Source organism: Callorhinus ursinus, unplaced genomic scaffold, assembly GCF_003265705.2.
Source record: "Callorhinus ursinus isolate GAN/ISIS: 27379988/994484 unplaced genomic scaffold, GSC_fseal_2.0 scaffold37, whole genome shotgun sequence".
NCBI classification, from domain to species: domain Eukaryota; kingdom Metazoa; phylum Chordata; class Mammalia; order Carnivora; family Otariidae; genus Callorhinus; species Callorhinus ursinus.
This window is the reverse complement of record NW_027397099.1, coordinates 6,301,339-6,323,328: the sequence shown is the minus strand read 5'-3', so window position 1 is coordinate 6,323,328 and position 21,990 is coordinate 6,301,339. Positions and strand designations below refer to the sequence as shown.

Genomic DNA, 21,990 nt, shown 5'->3' with positions numbered 1-21,990 from the left:
TGCCCCTTCCCAGCCGGGGGAGGGTCCCCGCGCGACCCCCCTTCCTGCCCCGTGACAGGCGGAGCCTGCACCTCTGCAGGAAGTGGGGGCCGAGCCGAGGCCACGCTGAGTCCGAGGCCGAGTCGCCCGGCCGCCCTGTCATTAGCGCCGGGGCCGGCGGGGTTGTCGGACTCCCGGCGTCAGGCGGTGTCCGGGAGGACTAAGAGGCCGGGCCTCCGGAGGGGGCTTCAAAAGCCTGACTGGCGCTGGACACCCGCCCTCGCCACCCCCCAGGGAGCCCCGCGCGGACTCATTCCATGATGTCCCTGTCGGTGCGGCCGCAGCGCCGCCTGCTCAGCGCCCGGGTCAGTAGGAGCCAGTCCTTCGCAGGCGTCCTCGGCAGCCACGAGCGGGGGCCCAGGTACGCAGCCGAGGGGAGCTAATGGGGTCAAGAGAGTGTGACGGGGTTGGAGCTGGGTGTGCAGTGAGGGTTTGGGGACTCCTTCCTGTGCTTTTCTGAGTGTAGCCTCTTCTTCAGGAGCTTCCCGGCCTTCAGTCCCCCGGGGCCCCCACGGAAGCCCCCAGCGCTCTCCCGAGTCTCCAGGATGTTTTCCGTGGCGCACCCAGCCCCTAAGGTCCCACAGCCGGAGCGGCTGGACCTAGTGTACACTGCGCTCAAGCAGGGCCTGACGTAAGGAACTCCTCCCAATGCCTTATCCCAGGACCCCTCCCTAAGCCCTCATCCCCTTTCTGCTAGTAGGAAACTTCCCCAGCCTCATATCTTCTTCCTACTGCCTGTACCCTGGGCAGCTGGAGGCTGCAAAGGTAAGCTAATTCTTGTAGTTGCCCCTTTCCCCAGGGCCTATTTGGAAGTGCACCAGCAGGAGCAGGAGAAACTCCAGAGACAGATTAGGGAGTCCAAGAGGAATTCCCGCCTGGTGAGTAAAGGGTTAACAAGGATGCCCTGGACTACTGCTCTTTGCCCTTGTGATATGGGGGACTGGGTAGCACCAGCTGTGGGTGACATCAGGGCTGTTTTTTAGGGTGACTTAGCCCAGCTGTGACTAGAAAACAGGATATCAGGAAAGGCTGGGGCTGGGCAGGTTTCTAGCCCCACCTTCCCCAGGCTGTGTACATTTTCTGCCTAGGACCCAGTATCTGTCCATGGGAGCTTTCAGTGGGGTGGGTCAGACTCCCACAGATGTGGACAGCAGGAAACTATATTGTAGTAGTACTGACAGAGAGTCCTAGTTCTTCCCCAGGAACAGGTCAGGACTTCCTAGAGGAGGAAGCACCTCTGCTGGGTCTTGAAGAACAAGAGTTCCCTGGTAGAGAGAACCTCTTCCTAAGGGTTGCGGGAAAGCGAGAGGGCCAGGGGAGGGATCCCAGGGGAAGCGGTCAGGGGAAGGGTACAGGAGCGGTCTTGAGGACCAGACCCTATGTCACTAACATCCACCAAAGGCCAGGCATGTGGGAAGGTGGGTCGGTCCATGCTTTGAGTGGAGTGGCTGTGGACTATGGTATGAGGGGGAGGAAGGCTGTGCACGAGAGGAGTTAGCTGGGTCTGGGTAGACAGGTGCCCCTGCTGGAATACTTCCCATGCCTCCTAAGTGCCTCCTCTCATCCTCTCCTGTAGGGCTTCCTGTATGACTTGGACAAGGTGAGTGTGTAGAGAATGGTGTTGGAAGAAGTTAGCTCATGGGGAGGGTAAAGGGCTCTGGTCCTCTGGCCCCTCCTGACATACCTCTCCCTCAGCAAGTCAAGTCCATTGAACGCTTCCTGCGACGGTTGGAGTTCCATGCCAGCAAGGTACGTGTGCAGCATGCATGTGTGCACACAAGTGGGGCGGTAGACTGGTGTCACAGGGAGATTGGGGTGGGGGGAGTGCTAGGCCCTGGGTGAGCAAGCCCGAGAGTAAGTCTCAATTCCACCAGTACCACCCCACTCATCTGCCCAGATTGACGAGCTATATGAGGCATACTGTGTCCAGCGACGTCTCCGGGATGGTGCCTACAACATGGTCCGTGCCTACAGCACTGGGTCCCCGGGGAGCCGCGAGGCCCGGGACAGCCTGGCTGAGGCCACTCGAGGGCATCGCGAGTACACAGAGGTGAGAGAGGGGTGTCCATGAGGCCGAGGCACAGGGTATAGCAGAGCTGGTGAGGGGGGCCTGGTTCTTGACCCCCTCTTGTCCTTGACCACCCCTCTCAGAGCATGTGTCTGCTGGAGAGTGAGCTCGAGGCACAGCTGGGCGAGTTCCATCTCCGGATGAAAGGTACTAAGTGATGGGAGCAGACTGGTGGTGGGGAGAGGGAATTGTGTGCTTGAGACCCCTCAACATGGCTCATCTCCTTCTCCCCCAATTCCCAGGGCTGGCTGGCTTCGCCAGGCTGTGTGTGGGCGATCAGTATGAGGTATGAGAATGTGCAGTGAAGGGCTGGGATGGGAGGGTCGCAACAGCCAGGGCTGCCTCATCCTGCCTGTTCACCTAGATCTGCATGAAATATGGGCGGCAGCGCTGGAAACTACGGGGCCGAATTGAGGGTAGCGGAAAGCAGGTGTGGGACAGTGAGGAAACCGTCTTTCTTCCTCTGCTCACGGAATTCCTGTCCATCAAGGTGATGTATCTGCCCAGGACCACAGGGCAACGTGATCCTGTGACTCCTCTGCGAATATGTGACCCCCGTGACCTTCATGACTCCGGGATTTTCTCATAATCTTTTCATCTTGTGAATGTTGGACCCCCTGGACCCCCATGAGGCTGTGACCCCCATGACCTCAGTGACCCTACAAACTCAGACCTCTGTGATCCCCATGCTCCCAGGCTGCTTTAATCTTCCATGGCCCCGTCACTCAGAAAATTCCAATCCCTGCAACCTTCTCATGGCCCCATGACCCTCTGACTGTCGTATAACCCCTATAGATATTCGGACTTCTGTACTCTCACAACCTCATGACCCCTATACCCTTGTGACCTCATGATGCATTCTTGGCTACAGGTAACAGAACTAAAGGGTCTGGCCAACCACGTGGTTGTAGGCAGTGTCTCCTGTGAGACCAAGGACCTGTTTGCTGCCCTGCCCCAAGTTGTGGCTGTGGACATCAATGACCTTGGCACCATCAAGCTCAGCTTGGAAGTCACATGGAGGTTGGTGTTGCTGAGTGGCCTGGGGACAGGTCCAGGCGTCCTGTGGCACCTGCTAACAGCCTCTTCCTTCCCCAGCCCCTTCGACAAGGATGACCAGCCCTCAACTGCTTCCACTGTCAATAAGGCTTCCACAGTCACCAAGCGCTTCTCCACCTATAGCCAGAGCCCACCAGACACACCCTCACTTCGGGAACAGGCCTTTTACGTGAGTCACAGGCCAGGCTTAGGCCCCACCATCCCCCAGGGACTCCCTGGGGTGGTCCTGAAATGCCCTTTCCTCTCTCCCAGAATATGCTGAGGCGGCAGGAGGAGCTAGAGAATGGGACGGCATGGTCCCTATCATCTGAATCTTCAGACGACTCATCTAGCCCCCAGCTTTCAGGCACTGCCCGCCACTCTTCAGCCCCCAGGCCTCTGGTGCAGCAGCCTGAACCTCTGCCCCTTCAAGTCGCCTTCCGTAGGCCTGAGACCCCCACCTCTAGGCCCATGGATGAAGAGGGCGCCATGGCCCCAGCCCTGGCCAATGGGCATGCCCCCTACAGCCGGACTCTGAGCCACATCAGTGAGGCCAGTGTGGATGCTGCCTTGGCTGAGGCTTCAGTGGAGGCTCTGGGTCTAGAAAATCTAGCTTGGGGACCTAGCCTGCCTGCACACCCAGATCCCACCCATGGGGAGCCACCTGGTCCTGTTCCTTCTGCTGTGGACCCTTGCCATTCTGCCATAAGCCCCACCCTCAGTACAACAGGCCCTGCCCACACATCTACAGATCCTGCCCTGTCTGCACATCTAGACTTGGTTCACAAGGTCACAGACTCTAGCTCTTCCCAACTGCCAGGCCCCACCCACACCACTACAGGCTCGACCTATAATGCCATTAGCCCTAGCCACAGTGCTCTAAGTGCCACTCACACTACCACAGGTTCCACCCACAAGCCCACGGTCTCTACCCCCTTGACTACGGGCTCTACCCCCAGTGCCACAACCCCAGTCCAGACCACCACAAGACCCACTGACGAAGCAATGCTTTCCACTCTCACTACTGTAGGTCCTACCCCCGATACTACAGGCCCTGTCCAGACCATCACAAGCCCTGTCCACACTGCCGCAAGCCTGACCCATACTACAGCAAGCCCCACCCATACCACTACAAGCCCCACCCATACCACTACAAGCCCCACCCATGCCACTACAAGCCCCACCCACACTACCACAAGCACCCCCAATACCACTGCAGGCACCCCCCATACCACTACAAGCCCTACTCACAAAGCCAGGATGTCAACTCACACTGCTACAAGTCCTACCCCCAAAGCTAAGGGCCCAGTCCAGACCACCAGGATCCCCACCGATCCTGTCACAAGCCCCACTCTACTAACTGTAAGCTCTTCTACTTGCCTAGACCATGCCGTGCTTCCCAGCCTCTCTACAAACACAGACCCCGCCCTCCCAGTTACCCTCACCCTGTCCTGCAGCTACCCAGCCTCCACTCCTTGCACTCAGGCAGACCCTACAGCCCCCAGTACCTCCTACCCAGGTGCCGCCTCATCCAGTTGGGAACCCCGCACAGGTCCTTCCCCAGACCCCCCAGAGCCCATCCTTCGGAGCCCAAGTCCCCCTCCCTCACCTCTAGCCCCTGTGCCCCAGCATTTAGACCTTAGCCCGGCCGTGGCCACCCGGGCCCCAGTTCCAGGGGCAACTGGAGGGGCTGGGGATAGGAGGCTGGAAGAGGCCCTGGGGGCCCTCATGGCTGCTCTGGATGATTATCGTGGCCAGTTCCCTGAGCTGCAGGGCCTGGAGCAGGAGGTGACCCGGCTGGAGAGTCTGCTCATGGTGAGGCGGGCGGGTGGGCTGCAGCAGCACGGGGAGGGTAGTCAGGCAGTGGGGGGGTGGCACTGACTCCCTTCATGACCCCAGCAGAGACAAGGCCTGACTCGCAGCCGGGCCTCCAGCCTTAGTATCACTGTGGAACATGCCCTGGAGAGCTTCAGCTTCCTCAACGAGGATGAAGATGACGACATGGATGGTCCTGGAGACAGGTGAGGGGGGCCAAGTGAGGGGGCAGAGGTAAGCTGAGTCCCAGGGGAAGGAGAAAGGCCAGGAGGGGGGAACAGATGAGGTGGGGGCCAGGTAGAACAAGGAGAGCAGCAAGACTGGAGGGGGGGCAGAAGGGGATGCACCTGCCAGCAGGTGCGTCTGTATTCACCCCCACCCCGTGTAGTCCTCGTGTGTCCTTGATGCCTGTTTCTAACCCCTTCTGTGTCCCCAGTACTTCTGACCTCCCTCCTCCTGGTCCCTGCAATGCCTGCCTCTCCTGCTGGTCCCCATCAACTCATGATGCTCCAGCTCCTCTTTCCCCTGGCCTCACCTTGGATCTCCCCTGTGTACCAGCCCTTTCACTGCCTCCCCATGCATCCTGGGTCCCCCAGCATCAACCCCCTCTGTCTCAACGTAGGCTTTCCTGGAGAACCCAGCCCCGTGGCTCCCTGTCCCAGAGGGGCCTTTGCCAAATCCCGGTTGAGGGTTGTGCCCAGCCCCTCCTCCCTCTGCTGCTGCCCAGGTTAGGGCCCTGTGCCCTGCACTCTTTGGGCCATAACTCCTTGCAGTCCACATCGCGCAGACCATCCCGCCTGCAACCCCACTCCCACCCGTCCCAGCCCCAGAGATCCTGGCGGTTGCCGCTGGAGGAGGTAAAAGGCAGACGGACCCTGGACATCCCCACTACCACCTGCTGGTCCTAGTCCCTTCCTCCTTCCGGAAGTCCTCCATGAACTTAACCATTGTCTGTTGTCTGTGCATCGTCTGTTCTTCCATTCTGGGATGGGGTGACCTTAATAAAAGCACACTGATGACCACATGGTGATGCGTGCTCCTGGGGTGACTGACCCCATTTTTCTCTCAGGCCCCCAAACAGCCTGGAGCCTGGGGCTGAGGACAGCCTCGACTTACCCAGTGCCCGCCCCCTCAGCACGGAGTGTCCAGCTCTGGACGCTGCCTTGGTCCAGCACCTGTACCACTGCAGCCGCCTCCTGCTGGTGAGGCTAGTGGTATTCCCCACACCCTCCTTTTATAGCCCCTTATCCCAGGGAGCCCTGCACTTCGATCCCGGCCCTCCGTACCTCCTCTGACTTCCACTCCCCACTGCCCCCAGGGCCCTAGCATTTGGCTCTTGCTGAGTGGAACACCTCCCGTACTCTGGCTACCCACCCCATCTCCATGCATGCTGGGACTTGTAGTCCCTGGGCTCCACCCTCCCCAGTCTTTATCCTGAGGTCTTAGTTGCTTGGCACCCCTATTCTCCAGAAACTGGGCACATTTGGGCCCCTGCGCTGCCAGGAGGCATGGGCCCTGGAGCGGCTACTGAGGGAGGCCAGAGTGCTGGAGGCCGTATGCGAGCTTAGCAGGCGATGGGAAATCCCTGCCACCTCTGCACAGGAAGGTAAAGGCCCTGCCTGCCCCGAAGCTCCTCCCTTACCTCGCCCCATCTACATGCCCATCTGCCTGTGGGTTGCTGATGCTCATCTGCACCTCCTCATAGTGGTGCAGTTCTCAGCCTCCCGGCCCGGCTTCCTGACCTTCTGGGACCAGTGCACAGAGGGACTCAGCCCCTTCATCTGCCCTGTGGAGCGAGTGCTCCTCACCTTCTGCAATCAGTACAGTGCCCGTCTCTCCCTGCGCCAGCCAGGCCTAGCTGAGGCTGGTGAGTGGGCTGCCTACCTGCCCCCTCTGCCTCCTTTCTCGGATCCCCAGTGATGGGACCTCAGGAAAAGCCAGGTCAGCCCATACAGACCTGCTGAGCTGAGCACTAGGAAGAACTAGTGAAGGCTATTTCCTTTGCACACAAGGACCCAGAGGGGTAGGGTTTGGACAGGGGGCCCCTGGACCTGAACCTGGGATGGGAGCATTCTTCCCTGTAAGGGCCTGGGTCCATCCAAACCCTGAGGCCTGCGGCACTGCCTCCCACAGTGTGTGTCAAGTTCCTGGAGGATGCCCTGGGGCAGAAGCTGCCCAGGAGGCCCCACCCAGGCCCTGGAGAGCAGTTCACGGTCTTCCAGTTCTGGAGTTACGTCGAAGCCTTGGATAGCCCCTCCATGGAGGCCTATGTGACTGAAACCGCTGAGGAGGGTGAGGCCGAGGCCCTGATCGCAAAGTGGCTGGACCCCGTGGGTGGGTCTGAAGGTGTGGATGAGAGCATGAGTGCACAAAGGACCCCACCCCACGAGTCGCCGCCTTGTCCCACCCCTCCCTTTCTTTCAGTGTTACTGGTGCGGAATTTGAACTCAGATGACCAAGCTGTTGTGCTGAAGGCCCTGAGGTTGGCGCCCGAGGGGCGGCTGCGAAAGGATGGGCTTCGGGCCCTCAGCTCCCTGCTGGTCCATGGCAACAACAAGGTCATGGCTGCTGTCAGCACCCAGCTCCGGAGCCTATCACTGGGCCCTGTCTTTCGGGAACGGGTGAGAGGCAGGCAGGCCTTCCTTGAAGCAAAGGCTGGGGCCCCAGGCTCCCAGTGTCTGGCTAAGTCTGCGCTCCCACCCTTACCCAGGCCCTGCTCTGCTTCCTGGACCAGCTCGAGGATGAGGATGTACAGACGAGAGTGGCCGGCTGCCTGGCCCTGGGCTGCATCAAGGTAACCCGTGCCAGCCCATCCCCCGCTTCACACCCCTCGCGGCTCCCTCAGTCCTGGGCCCTGGGCCTTTCCCACCTTTCCCACTGGGCCCACCTCGATGTTCTCTCTCCGGTAGGCTCCTGAGGGCATCGAGCCCCTGGTGTACCTGTGCCAAACGGACACAGAAGCTGTGAGGGAAGCTGCTCGGCAGAGCCTGCAGCAGTGTGGTGAGGCTAGGAGATGGGCGATACAGGTCAAGTCGAGTTCGGGAACATTCTGGCTGATGGGAGCTGGAGTGAGATGGAGTCAGGGATGGGAGGGCCGAGATGGGGCTACGATCACTCCTGACCCCATCCTTACCTATTACAGGGGAAGAGGGGCAGTCTGCCCATCGCCGGCTGGAGGAATCACTGGACGCCCTGCCCCACATCTTTGGGCCCGGCAGCATGGCCAGCACGGCATTCTAGATTCCCTCCCCGCTGGCTCCCAGTGCCCCTTCCCCCTCACTTTCAGGGCTTATCAGGCACTGGCAGGGAGGGTGAGGGCTGGCTCCAGACACCTCTCGCCCACAGATTCCCATCAGTGAAAATCTAATATATTCTTCCGTTGCCCTTGGGTTGGCAGTCAGTGCCTGCAGTCAAGTGCCTCCCAGCCTCGGCTCAGCACACTTGCCACAAATCAGTGTCCTACCACATCCCTTGGTTTTATATTTTATTTACAGAGTTTTACAGAAAATAAAAAAGCAAAATTCCTTTCCTACATGGCCTGGCCTGGTGCGTTCCTGACCTCTGCTCCAGCACCCTCTGGCTATGGCGCTTCCTGACACTAGTGTACCTGCACCCCCAGCTGTGACAATGGCATGTGCTTTGGCCCTGGAAATTCAGGCAGAAGAGAGCCCAGAGGCTGGAACTGGGGTTGGGAAAGAGAGCAGAGGAAGACGGTGGTTGCTGACGAGGCCCAGTCTGGAGACCGGGGGTGCCCTGGGCCTGGAAGCTGTGGGCCCAGGCTGCAGCCAAACTGTGGAGCTGGCCCAGAGAAAGCCCAGAGGTGCCAGTCCTGGTAATGGCTCCCTAGCAGCTAGCTCCAGGTGGCCTGGAGGCAGATGAAACCGGCTGCAACGACCGAGGGGAAGACTGGAGCTTCTGGCCAGAAGGGGGCAGCAGAACCCCGTCAGCGAACGGCCAGGCTTCTGGGTCTTCCCTTAGCAGCGGCAGCTTCCTACCAAGGTGGCTGAGATGAGAGCAAGGAGCTCCTGGAGGGCTGGATAGGAGGAAAGGGGAGATCCTTGCAGAGGGGGAGAGCTGGGGCCTGGGAAGCAGGAAACATGAATAGCTGCCCCCGTGACCCTAAACAGCAAGTTTTTTCTCTCCCCAAGCTGCCTCTCCTCTCCGTAGTAACAAACCTGACTGAACCCTGAGCTCCCCACCCCTGACAGTGGGCAGACTGCTGCTTCAGGAAGCAGGGCTCCAGGGAGAGGGCTCACCTCTTCCCAGAGTTGCCTGGCACGTGAGTGTGTTAACCCCAGAAGGTTAAGAATTCAGTGGGGGGTAGGCGGACGGCGGGGATGGGATTTCAGGGTGGCGGGCCTGTTCCAAAGAAGGCTGGAGGGGGCCCACGCCCAAGGCTGGACAACAGGCTCTCTACCCTTCCCCTCTCCCTCTGAGCTTTCATTATTACCCAGGGGCAAGGAAAACAGGCCCTCCCTACTTCCGGAGCCCACTCTGGTGTCTCAGTGCCCGTGGTGTCAGCACACAAGTGGGGCACACTGGGGAAAGTGTGTGCGCCTGCACTCAAGAGGAGCCAATGAGCTGCCAACGGCCCCCTCCCAGGAGGCTGGGGGAGGGGGTGACCCAGATCCCCAGGGAACCCTGCTCCCCCGTGTTTTAGCGCTGTGTATGAGGAGGTTTGGCTGGGCCTTTAACCACCTGCTGGGGAAGCCACGCTGAGCAGAAAAACGGCCAACAGGAAGGAGCACAGGAAACACCTGTGTGTGGAAGCAGGTGGCTCATTCCAGAAGAGTCGGGGCTGAGGTGGGGGTGGGGGCGGGCAGACACTCTCAGCACACCAGCACAGTGCTGTGTTCCCTCTGTAACTACGAAGGGTGGCATGGAGGGGATGGGGGACAGCTTTTTGGGTGGTCGGCTAGAGTGGCAGGGGATGGAGAAAGCAAACAAGTCATGGAGACCAAACCAGCACCCAAAGTTGGCTAGAGCTTGGGCCTGCCCCAAGGGCCCCTGCAGGAAGGTTCCGGTCCCAGAACCACCCCAAGGAGCCCCTCAGGCCTGAGGCCCCACAAGAGGCCCACTGGTAGGGCAGGACTGTCGACTTGGATTCGAAGCGTGCGTAGCCTGTGTGGTGGGGAAAGAGGAAGTGAACACTGGCTGACCAGGTCCTGGGAAAGTGCAGACAGGGGTGACAGGGCCATCACGAGCTCACGGCTCAATCCACAGGAGAGGACAGGGCCTGGGCAAGACGTAGAGGATGGAAAAATATCCCAGCCAGAGGTCAAATGGGGCTGTCACCAAAAATCTGAATGGCCTGCTTTCCAGTGCTGAGAAAGGACAGGGCCCCTCTCTGTCCTCTACAAGGAGAGTCCTAAGACCAGAGCCTAGTATTCAGCTCTAGCTGAGGGTGGGTGTGAGGGTCAGGAGCCAGAAAGAAGACACCGTGAGCAAAGCCAGATACCGGTGAAGGACTGTCAATGCAAAGGCAAGAAGAGTGTCCGGCCTTTGCCTCATCAAGCCTACTTAGCTCAGGGTTATGTGGATCAACCCCAGAACAGCCACTCAGACCCCCTCCCTCAATGCCTCGAGGTCAGGCTCAATGGCCTCCTACACCTAGGCGCGTGTCTGTGGGTAGTGGAGGGCAGGGAGAACCCATCCTCCCTCTTGTATCCTCCCCTCCCTACACACACACAGCCTCACAAGTGCTTCCCACAGGGCACTCCCCCTACCTCCTACACTGCAGCCACTGAATAAGGAGCTGAATCGCTATGGCTAACGTGTACGTTTCTAGCTATATCCTCAATCTCCTTACGGCCTTCTCTGCCACCTCCTCCTCAAGGTTCAGGGAGGCACTCATTCCTGCTGCCCCAGGTGATGGGAGTGGGGGGCTGGTGACACCATCAGGAGTCAAAGGCACCGGGGCAGGGAAAGCCTATGCCCAGCTGTCCCGTGGAGCCTGTGCCAGGCTCTGTGAGGAAGAGGAAGTGTGACACATGGAGGAGCACCCCGTCAATCAAGGCCATCAAGGCCACAGCCACACCTTAGCCATCATCGTTGGGGCTCTCCCCAGACAAAACATAAGTCTGCATTGCAAAAAGGGACCAGGCTGTGGTGGTCCAGGACACAGTTTATTGTATCAGTGGTCACCGGGGCCTCCCGTTTCTCCTCTCCTTCCCTCTTCTAATCTTACCTTTTCTCCTGTCTCCCACTCTTCTTCCTCGTGTTTTCAAAGCTGTAGAGAACAAAAAAAAAAAAAAAAAAAAAAAGAAGGGAAAAAAGGCATGTTTGGGAAGGCAAAGAAGCAGATGGGTTGGCACATGGAAGAAGGACTGCTTCTTTGTCTCACCCACAGAGTGGGGGTGCCTTCCTTGTGTGTTTCTGTGCATGGTGCGTGGGTACAATTTGCTGAACCCTAGGCATATGACATGCTCCCTCCCCCTCCCCCTGCCCCCACCCCCAGACAGCCCTGGAGTGTCCTATTCAGGCCATCTGCCCATCGTGGCTCAGCTGCCGGACCCAGATCTTCTGGGCCCGGGTAATACGGAAGAGTGAGCTTGGTAAGGACTCCAGCTATGGAAAAACAGTCTATCACTTAGAAAATAAGACGGTCATTGGCCGGCAAGAGAGGGGCCTCTTTTTTCAGAAGGTTGCAATGTGGTGGTGGCCACATTTGAGTTTGATGTCAACAGTCAAGTCTCGCTTGTCTCTGAATACACTCAGGGCATATGGACTCCCAGTAAATGCTGACTTAGGGGCGCCTGGGTGGCTCAGCCAGTTAAGCGTCTGCTTTCAGCTCAGGTCATGATCCCAGGGGCCTGGGATCGAGCCCCGGGCTTCCTGCTCAGTGAGGAGTCTGCTTCTCCCTCTGTCCTTCCCCCTGCCCGTGCTCCGTTTCCCTCTCTTTCTCTCTCAAATAAATAAATAGAATCTTTAAAAAAAAAAAATGCTGACTTAGAGCCACTGAATAAGGAGCTGAATTGCTATGGCTAACATGTACGTTTCTAGCTATATCCTCTGAATCTCCTTACAGCCTTCTCTGCCACCTCCTCCTCAAGGATCCTCTTACAAATATCACTCCACAGGATTCCATTCCAGGCCCTTTCCTGTTCTCTCTTGAAACACATTCATCTGTTTCTCTGGCTCCATCTATATGCTAAGGCTGTATGCCAATGATTCACATGGCTCTCTCCTCACTCCCATGTCCAACTGCTGACTGGACACCTCCTTTTGAATAGCCAAGGTGTTTCAAACTCAGCATGCTCAAAATCAAACTCAGTATCTCAAAACCTAGTTCTCCTCCAGGTCTCTTGAGGTTACCAGCTACTCAGCCACACAATCTGTCCTCTCATCCCAGCCACCGGAATCCTCTCAATTATCGCCCTAAATATTTCTAAATTCTGTCCACTCTTTATTAACCCCATGGGCACCACTCAAATACGGGACATGTTGACCTCTTACTGAGACACTAAAACTGCCCCCTCACAGGCTTCCTGCCTCTGGTCTTAACCTTCTTCCATCCATTCTCCATGGTTCATCAGAGTGATTTCTAAAACCCACCGCACAGGTTTTCTTTTCTCCTAGGGAAGAGTCCAGGCCCCTCAACCTGGACACAAAGCCAGCTTCAGTTATGCCACCTTTTTTTTTTTTTAATTTTATTTCTTTGACAGAGAGAGACACAGCGAGAGAGGGAACACAAGCAGGGGAGTGGGAGAGGGAGAAGCAGGCTTCCCGCCGAGGAGGGAGCCCGGTGCGGGGCTCGATCCCAGGACCCTGGGATCATGACCTGAGCTGAAGGCAGACGCTGAACGACTGAGCCACCCAGGCGCCCCTATGCCACTTAACTTCTTGGTCTGCACTGGAGCCTTCTTGTGGGGCTGGCTTGCCCCTCGTGGTATGCTCTTCCCCCTTCATCTTGCCTTGTTAGTGCCTGTTCACCTGAATAGGCTTCAACCTAGACATCACAGATTTCTTCAGGAGCTTGCTCTTCCACTATGCTGCTGTCATGGGAGCCTGCACTTCCCCTAGTCTAGTACTAATCACACCCATTGCAATTACTTATTTTATATCCTCATATATATATATATATACACACACTACCGTGCTTAATGCAGAAAAAGCCTGGACACTCAAAATACCCCCATGTACCCTACAAAGCACAGTGTTTTAGAATGCACTTTTACACTGGGATCCCAATTAAGGAATAAAATGGAAGCCTGAGCATGGTACAATATAGGGAAGGAGAGCTGAGGCTGGACTGGTTGAGGAGGCAAGCAAGTTAAATCCACAGGGGCCAGAGGGAGCCGTTAGAAATGAGGCTGAAGAGGGGCACCTGCTGGCTCAGTCAGTGGAGCGTGCAACTTTTGATCTCGGGATTGTGAGTTCAAGCCCCACATTGGGTGTAGAAATTACTTAAAAATAAAGTCTTAAAAAATGAGGCTGAAGAGGTGGGCAGGGGCTTGTCATAGGGCCTTGTGGAGTGGCTGTGGGGTTTAGAATTTACCCCCAGGGCACTGGAGACCCATCTGTGGGCTGGAAGCAGGGGAATTTTGTGATCACATCTGTTCTTTGGAAAGGTCATTCTAGCAGTTGTGTGGAGAGAGGAAGCAGGAAGCAGCGAGGCATCTGAAGGCATAGTTAGGAGACCGATAGTCTGGGCCAGATGGAGGCAGCAGGGATGGAAAGGCTAGTGAAGAGATGTTCCAAAAGCAAAATGGAAAAACAGTTTGGTGATGATAGGATGTGGGAGGTGAGTGAAGCCCAAGTTTCTGGCCTGGTGATGGCTGGATGGTCATATCTTTCACTAAAAAGGGAGAGCCCTTATATCAGAAGCAGGTTGGGAGGTGAGTAACAAGGCCGGTAAGGTGACGAGGGAGCCTTCCAGGAGGAAGTAACCAGAAAGAAGCTGGAAATGTAGATCCAGGGCAAGAAGATAAGGGCGTGGGCTGGAGGCAGAAGCTTGAGAGTCATCCTTGCTTTACTGTTAAGTCTTACATGACTACTGCGGTGGTCAGTGACCAATCTGTTTCCCCCACACTTGTAGTCATACCTTATACTTGCCTCTCCGTCCTTGACTTTTAGCTACTAATGCTCATGAAGTTTAGTCTGGCCTCTATAGGCTAAGACAAAATGTAAAGCATTTGAGGGCTAGGGACAGCATCTCTCTCCAGTACTACCCAGCATGGGCATTGATCTGTTATCTCAAGCAGTTGCTCAGAACATACTTCTAGATTAAAAATTCATCAGTCCAAACACTTCTGCTATCTGCCTTCCAAATGCCTGAAATTTTCATCATTAAAGCCCTTCCTTTGAGTTAAGGCAATAGTGTCCAACTTTTTTAGGGGCAGAAACCATTTCCTCTAAACTAATCCCATAACATTTAGGGATGTGGGAGAGCATGAGGGAGCAGAGATGCACAGAGCCTTCCTGATAGACCTCCTTTCCCCTACCTCTTGCCCTTCCAAGGCAAACTGAGCTAAAGCATCATCTCTAGAGGATCCCTATAGAAATGGAAATGTTATCGGACAGTGAGGACTTCTGAGCAGCCATTGAAAGAACTGGAAGAAAGGGGGGCTGGGGCTGGAAGATCTGAGCACTCATTTCTGGTTTTTCCAACAAGTTACTGGATGACTCGGAGCAAGTCACATCATTTCTTGAGTTTAGGACAAAACTGTGTCTGGCTCCTCAAACGGAGCTGTGAACATCAACTGAAAGGGCAGACATGAAGATGTTTTGCAAAATGAAAGACGTACAGATGAGATGGATTATTTTTTTTTAAAGATTTAATTTATTTATTTGACAGAGAGAGACAAAGCGAGAGAAGGAACACAAGCAGGGGGGAGTGGAAGAGGGAGAAGCAGGCTTCCCGCTGAGCAGGGAGCCCGATGTGGCGCTCGATCCCAGGACTCTGGGATCATGACCTGAGCTGAAGGCAGACGCTTGACGACTGAGCCACCCAGGCGCCCCGATGAGATGGATTATTAAAAGGTGATCAATGCATGCCTGAAAAATGCAGGTTAGAGCACAGAAAACAAAAGAGCACATCCCCCAGTGTGGGATGAAGGTCTAGGTAAAGTCCTTTAGACTCTAGAAAGCAGTAATTTGAGCTAAGAGGTAAGAAAATAAACATGGCTTTTTACAGGGGTCTAAAGAAAGTAGACATTAGTAAAGAAAAAAATCCTTGTGGTCTGGGTAGGAGATGATAATGAAAGGGCAGGTCTTTAAAATGTTAGGAGAAAGTGGTTGCCCTTGACACTGTGAAAACTTTCCAAATGTCTCGTAAGGTTTAGTGTCCAAAAAAAGGTTTAGTGTCCCTAGTTCAATGGTGTAGAATGACTTGCTGTCTCCCTACATTCTTGTGCCCTTTTATGCTCTTGATTATGGCTCCTTTTCACCTTACATGCCTTTGCCTTGCTTTTTAATGCCTTCTGATCCTTTACCACCCAGTTGAAATGAGATACTCCTAGAGAATGATTTACTCCTTTATCTGTGAATCCACTTCTTCCCATTATAACCATTTTCACAATAATTGTTTTTTGTTTTGTTTTGTTTTTTACCAATCTGACCAGTTAAACTTTGAGTTCAAGGACAAGAACACATTTTGGGTCACTTTTATATCCCCAGTGCCAAGAACAGCAGGTACTCAATAAATGTTTGCTACATTGGATTCTATCTCACATAATAGATACAGACACAACAGGGGTATTCAGGTGTAACTTTAGGTCTTACTCCCAAAGTGAGCAAGAAGATTCCTGCCCTTTTTTTTTTTTTTTAAGATTTTATTTATTTATTTGACAGAGAGACACAGCGAGAGAGGGAACACAAGCAGGGGGAGTGGGAGAGGGAGAAGCAGGCTTCCCGCCAAGCAGGGAGCCCAATGTGGGGCTTGATCCCAGGACCCTGGGATCATGACCTGAGCCGAAGGCAGACGCTTAACGACTGAGCCACCCAGGCGCCCCGATTCCTGTCCATTTTTACTTAGAAAATCAACACCTCTCCTCCATTGTTGATTTTCTTGCTTAAAGAGTTAAAAACAAAAACAAAACAAAACATAAGTGATCGTAATAATTGCAGACTTTACATGGGGCAACGGGGGGAACCAAGGAAGATCTTGGAAATAGAATTGTTTTCTAAGAATTACAGCAGAAAGTACACCTTTCCCAGAAAGAATGGCTCCCAGGCCAAGGAAAGCCCAGTCAGTAATTGATTCTGTTAATGAATCTAGAAAGACCGTGTCCACTAGAAGGATGATTTGGGAGTGAAGGTAGGTAACAAGAAGCATAACAGTAAAATAATAATAGTTTACATTTTTTGTACGATCACTGGTGTCTAGAATTATGCCAAGAGCTTTACTTGCATTTTCTTGTTTAATCCTGTGTGAAGTACAATTATCATCCTATCTCCTAGAGAAGAAATCTGCAGTTGTTATAATTCACCCAAGATCACACAACTAATAAAGAGCCTAGATAAGATTAAAATCCTGGACAATCTGACTCTAGCATCTAGAGAGGGCAATATTAAACATTTAAGTTATATAATTTACATCTCTTAATCTAATCAACTGCTCACCAAGCTTTCTAGTAATTTGGCTTCCCAGGAGGCTCTCCTGTAGGGAAAGAACATGCCTTTTGCCAGCACAAGGACACTGGTCCACTTGCCAGTTAGTAAAGCAGCCCTCTGCTTATCCATCAAGCTCCTGTGAACCCGACAAGTCCCTAAGGAAGGAATACACTCTTACGATACTGACTACATTTCTCGTCCTGCCCATGAGGCTGAGGACTAGATCCTGGAACATGGTGACTTCACGCTGCCATGTGGTAAGATGACAGCCCCAGCTGATAATGCCCTGGACTCCTGTGGACTACAAACCGTAGAGTTCATGAGAAGAATTCTTCCTTAAATCACAGAGTGGTTTTAAATCACCCAAAGTTCTCATTGGTGAGGTAGTCTGGAGTAGTACTGCAGGGAACAAATCTGTCCTTATTTTTATTTTCCTAGTGGTTTCACAGGCTCTCATCATATTACCTTTTGCTCTCAGCTTGTTTCTGTCCAGCCTGAAGCATCCTCTCCTTTTGGTTTGGCTCTCTATTTCTTGGTCTTTGGAGTCAATTCCATGAAATAGGACATATCCCTGTTTCCTACAAGGAGAAGAAAACATTTCCTCTTGTTCCTTTCTAGTGATCCTCAGCATTTTCTCAGCCCTGGGTCAGAATAGCACCTGGGATCTTTGTCTTCAGAAAGCAGGCTCCAAGGCCACTTGGACCCCACTCTTGGCTTCTAACTGATGCTTCAGAGGTCATACAATTGATAGGTTTTTTTTTTAAAGATTTATTTATCAGAGAGTGTGAGCAGGCATGGGGGGAGGGGCAGAGAATCTTCAAGCCGACTTCCCACTTAGCATAGAACCCCGTGCAGGCCCGATCTTGGGACTCATGAGATTACCACCTGAGCGGAAACCAAGAGTCAGACGCCCACCCAACTGAGGCACCTGGGAACCCCTAAAGATTTACTTTCAAGTAATCTCTACACCCAGTGTGGGACTCCAGCTTTCAACCCGGAGATCAAGGGTCACACGCTCTACTAACTGAGCCAACGAGGCGCCCTTGATATAGTTGTTATAAATACAGTTGTCTCAGGCTGCTATAACAAAATACCACTGGCTCGTGGCTTATAAACAACAAATTTATTGCTCACAGTTCTGGAGGCTGGGTAGTCCAAGATCAAGATACCAACACGGTTGCTTTCTAATGAAGGCCCCCTTCTTGGTTCATAGCCGTTGCCTTCTGGATATGTCCTTAACATGGTGGGAGGGACTAGGGATCTCTATTAGGCCTCTTTTACAAGGAATTTATTCTATTTATGAGGGTTCCACCCTCATGACTTAGGTACCTCCTAAAGGCCCCATCTACTAATACCATCACATTGAGCATTAGGATTTCAAATATGAATTTTGAGAGGGACACAAATATTCAGGCCATAGCAGCTGTAAATATCATTGTAAATATAGTTGAAGCTTTTTCCATCTAAATACACTGACTTATATTTGCCCATATTAAAGCTTTAGAAGACACTCTTATAGCTTACTCTTAAAGATAAGGAAGATGGTTGGAAGTAAAGTCTTATGGAAAGTTTATTAATCAGATTATTAAAGGTGCCAGAAAGAAAAAGAAGCTAAGAATTTAAGTGCAAGTCAGCCTTGTTGTTCCCAGTACATAGCTTCTAGGTATACCAGGAGGTGTTTGGGGTGGAGGGCTGAAGAAAATGCAAGATGCAAATATTCCAGAGGTATCTGGTAATTTCCACTAAGTTTGCCTTTATTTTTGAGTCCTCGGGTATATGTAAGAGATAAATGGGATCATTTGGTTTCTAGAAAAAGGGGTCACATGTAAATTTTTCAAATATTCACACATTTCTAGAATATTAAGTGATTAATGAGGCAAGTACCTGAGATTAGGAACCAGAAAACTTGGGCCCTGGTGTTGAGAAACGAAATTATCTCTTTCATGCATGTCTGTACCCAAGCAGCTAAATATTGCTGGAAAAAAACCACATACTAGGCCAACTGGTTTAACTTTAAATTCATGATCACAAACTTCAAATAGGTACCCAATGCTGCCAAGGCAGTCCTACTAGGAAAGTTGTACGCTTGCTCCCCCTACCCTCACCAGCATTTGCGTCAGTCTTCACCTTTATTACCCTAATTATCACAATGGAAGCATCCTGTTCCTATCCAAGGTTAGTCCTAGTTTCCTTATATCCTCTCATGGATTTCACTCCTGTATAGGTCAAGCAAGCCTTCTCTCTCCTGTATCACTCCCAATGGCACATAAACATGCTCCAGAACCCTACCATGTTTTAAAACATCTCTTCCCTTGAGCCCCTATCTTTCCAGTTATCCCTAAATTTCTTTGCTCCCTTCACAGCAAAATTCTCACGTTGCCTACGTGTGCTGTCTCTATTTCCTTACTTTTCCATTCGTTCTCAACCCATTCTAGTGGGGTCCAAGTCTCAATTTACCAACATGAATCAAGTCAAATTCGCCAATAATATTCTCCATTGAATTCCAAGGTGACCAATCCAAAAGCCATGTCTCTGGCCCAAGTTGACCTCTCAGCAGGACTGGACACAGTTGACCACTCCCCCCTACGGAAACCTTCTCTGCCCATGGATTCCAAATTCAACACGCTTGTGGATTTTTTTCTGTCTTCCTGGCTGCCCCCTTTCAGTTTCCTTCTCCATTATCCTATTTCTAAATGCTGGAGTGTCTAGGATCTGGCCTTGGAATTTCTCTTCACTCTTTCCTCCAAGTGATAGCCCACACACATATATATGGTTTAATCAGCTCATACAGTTTAAAAACACCTGAGTTGCTAACATCTAAGTACCTGAAGATTTTACATTACAAAAATCTAGATTTCTGATTCCCTTTTTCAACAAAACCCCGAGAAAATGTCAATATTGGACTGGCATCCTCATAATGGAACAATCAGCTGAATGGAGCAAAAACTGTCTCCTTGATGCTGGGTCCGTTTGTTGTCCGTGACATCTAAGGTATGGGAGTTCAGAATACAGTCCTGAGTCAGATTCCCGTAAGTACCAAAGGCTCTCCTATCTGGGTCACCAGAACATCTTCCAGTCTGCGGTCGGTGAACTTCACTGCTGGTTGGGTAGAATCCGCAGGTGCTTCCTGGGGAGGGGGAGGGACGACCGCACTGTAAGGCTGAAGGGCTGAAGGGCGCCGCCCACAGAGAACTTAACTCTCGAGCAGAGACAAGAAATGTACGTTTTAAAATACAGCATTAAATCACGCCAAATAAGAAAGTCGTTTTGGCAAAAGACCGGTACGGTGGTGTATAAGCATCACATCTGATCTTCCGTTGGCCTTTCTTGGCTGAAGTGGCCTGGTGACACCAAGGGGAAGCCCATGCCTTCTCTTGCACCCGGTTTTAGGAAGCGGAGAGATCCCTCAAAAGCCGCTGGGCAAGGACAGCCCTTCTCGCTTCTCTCGCGGGCGCTGTACAGTTCTGAGGAGCTGGGAGTGTACGGGGACCAGTCCGGCCTTAACACCGTGGCTGGCAGCGGTGGGGAGCTGGGAGGGAGGGTCCGGCCCGGCTAGGGCGGAGACTTGGGCGGGGCCCGGCCCAAGAACCGCCTCTGCTCCACCAACTAGCCCGGCGCGCGCTTCCTCCAAACACCCTGCCTCCCACCCCCAACCCCCCTTTACGGGTTCAGGGCGGGAGACTGCGGCTAGAGAACCAGGTCAAACAAGCCTGGGATCCTGTACAGCCCAGAGGCGGCGGCCTCCGCCCAGGAAGCCCCACCCAGCGGGAGCCCGGACGTCGCGGCGCCCGCAGAGCCCACGCGCGACCGGGCGAGGGCGCGGGAGGGCGCGTGCGGCGTGACGCGACTCGCGGCGCGTCCCGTGACGCCATCGCGCCCGCTTTTGAAAGTTGGCGCCCGGGGCCGCCTCCCATGCTGCCCTGCGCCAACCCCTCCCCTCACCTTTCCTCCCCCGCCCTCCACTCGTCGCCCGGCCGGCCCCCCCACCCGTCCCTTCCCTTATCAGCACCCGCGGCCCCGGCAGCGCCGACGCAGGCGCACTGCACCGCGCCGCCGCCATTTTGTGCCCGAGCCTGTGGAGCGATTAAACCGTGCGCGGAGCTGCTTCTTTGGCGGCAGCGGCGGTGGCGGTAGCCGGTGCGGGTGCGCGGAGCTAGCCGGGGACGCCGGGTGGCCGGAGCGGTGGAGCGGCGGCGGAGCGGGCGCTGCAGGGGGTGTGGCGCGGAGGTAAGGGGGCCCGGGGTGGAGGAGGTTTCGCGGGCCGCCTCTAGGTGTCACGATGGGGCCGCTCCGGTCGGCGCTGGCTGCAGCCCGGCGCCAGCGCCGCCGCCGGGGGGTGTTTGTCTCCCTCTACCGTCCCTGCTGCGGCGCGGCCGCCGCCATTGCCCGTCGCCGCCGCGGCCCGGCCGCCCCCCCCCCAACACCCTCCCGCTAGGCCTCCCTCCTGGCGGCGCGCTAGGCCTCCGGCGGCGGCGGCGGCAACAGAGGCCCGCGCGCCGGCGACTCCATTTTCCTTCCTTTGTCTCTGCCCTCGAGGCCGGCTCTTGGCCCGACTGATTGCCCGGCCGCGGCCCGCCCTCTGCCCTCCGCCCCTCCCGCGGCGGGTGGCCGCAGCCGAAAGGCGATCTCCGTGTCCCGGCTCCCGCGCCCGCCTTGCTGTAGGGTCCGGACCCACTGCCGCCGTGCGCGCAGCCCGGTTTCCGTGTAGTATGGGTGTCGGGCCCTGGCCGACGCCTCTCGGGCTGCCCCTCCTCCAGCCTGCCCGGTCCCCGGAACCTACCCGGCCGCTTTGCGAGCATACCCCTGCCGCTCGGCTGCTTGGCGGTCGCTCCCAGTCCGCGCACCGCCGCCGCTGGTCTCCGTCTCCGCCGAGTGGCGCAGGCGGCGCTGCTGCGGCTGCGAGCAGAGGGACCCCAGAGCTGCCGAGAGCTCCCTCTGCAAGGCTGGCTGAGCTGCTCGCGCCTCGACGCTGCCTGAGCGGGCGGGGGGACGCGCGCTCGCCGCCCCCGCCGGGCCCGGCTGCGCCCCCAAACTCGCGGCGGGGCTCCTCGCTGGACCTGACCGGTGCGGTCCCCCACGGTGGGCGGAAGAGACTCGAGTTCCGCACCAAGTAGTTTTTCTACAGCCAGGGTCGGACTCCCCTTGTAGTGATAGCCTGACTTTGTGCGCTAAGAGATCTCAAAGGGATCAAAACTTAATTTCGTTCTGATCTCAAGTGACGTGACAAATTCCTGAATTCGGGATTATGGGCTGGCTAAGTTGGTTCAGGCGACCCTTGAGTTTCCTTCCCGCTTTAAAATGTCCTGACGCTAACTTAGTACAGTATTTAGTACCTGATGCTTTAGGGCTAGACGAAGGCAGTTCTGCCCCGAGATTGTGCAACCCGATCTAAAGCGTCAGTAGGGCAGAATGAATTTATTCTTGACTCCACTGGTAATTTGCCCATACGCTGAAATACGAGGGTTGGTGTTGTAATTGAA

General features: G+C 54.6%; 2 protein-coding genes and 1 long non-coding RNA gene across 7 annotated transcripts in view; 2 read left to right on the top strand and 1 right to left on the bottom strand.

Annotated features, from left to right (window-relative positions):
- RIPOR1 (RHO family interacting cell polarization regulator 1) overlaps window positions 1-8,489 on the top strand; it is a 15,952-nt gene extending 7,463 nt beyond the window's left edge. For 2 of the 3 annotated variants that reach the window (XM_025888952.2, XM_073880117.1), the window contains exons 2-22: window positions 274-400; window positions 518-670; window positions 839-917; window positions 1,616-1,639; window positions 1,735-1,788; window positions 1,937-2,089; window positions 2,191-2,254; window positions 2,350-2,393; window positions 2,472-2,597; window positions 2,979-3,127; window positions 3,203-3,332; window positions 3,416-4,957; window positions 5,042-5,163; window positions 6,027-6,159; window positions 6,428-6,563; window positions 6,663-6,824; window positions 7,091-7,249; window positions 7,382-7,578; window positions 7,668-7,751; window positions 7,867-7,957; window positions 8,100-8,489. In XM_025888952.2, the coding sequence (XP_025744737.1) occupies window positions 297-400; window positions 518-670; window positions 839-917; window positions 1,616-1,639; window positions 1,735-1,788; window positions 1,937-2,089; window positions 2,191-2,254; window positions 2,350-2,393; window positions 2,472-2,597; window positions 2,979-3,127; window positions 3,203-3,332; window positions 3,416-4,957; window positions 5,042-5,163; window positions 6,027-6,159; window positions 6,428-6,563; window positions 6,663-6,824; window positions 7,091-7,249; window positions 7,382-7,578; window positions 7,668-7,751; window positions 7,867-7,957; window positions 8,100-8,197 (3,804 nt within the window). In that variant the 5' untranslated portion in view covers window positions 274-296 and the 3' untranslated portion in view covers window positions 8,198-8,489. The remainder of the gene's footprint in view (window positions 1-273; window positions 401-517; window positions 671-838; window positions 918-1,615; window positions 1,640-1,734; window positions 1,789-1,936; window positions 2,090-2,190; window positions 2,255-2,349; window positions 2,394-2,471; window positions 2,598-2,978; window positions 3,128-3,202; window positions 3,333-3,415; window positions 4,958-5,041; window positions 5,164-6,026; window positions 6,160-6,427; window positions 6,564-6,662; window positions 6,825-7,090; window positions 7,250-7,381; window positions 7,579-7,667; window positions 7,752-7,866; window positions 7,958-8,099) is intronic. The other variant, XM_073880118.1, reaches the window with a different exon arrangement.
- LOC112836951 (uncharacterized) overlaps window positions 1-21,990 on the bottom strand; it is a 24,831-nt gene extending 2,841 nt beyond the window's left edge. Inside the window, exons 1-3 of the long non-coding RNA XR_003211603.2 lie at window positions 21,291-21,990; window positions 16,976-17,088; window positions 11,145-11,186 (exon numbers count right to left, since the gene is read on the bottom strand). This is a non-coding gene — a long non-coding RNA (uncharacterized lncRNA). The remainder of the gene's footprint in view (window positions 1-11,144; window positions 11,187-16,975; window positions 17,089-21,290) is intronic.
- The window catches only part of CTCF (CCCTC-binding factor), a 49,674-nt gene continuing 48,188 nt past the window's right edge, over window positions 20,505-21,990 (top strand). For 2 of the 3 annotated variants that reach the window (XM_073880119.1, XM_025888954.2), the window contains exon 1: window positions 20,506-20,737. The gene's annotated coding sequence lies outside the window, so the exon portion shown is untranslated. Of the gene's footprint in view, window positions 20,738-21,990 lie in introns of all 3 variants that reach the window. The other variant, XM_025888953.2, reaches the window with a different exon arrangement.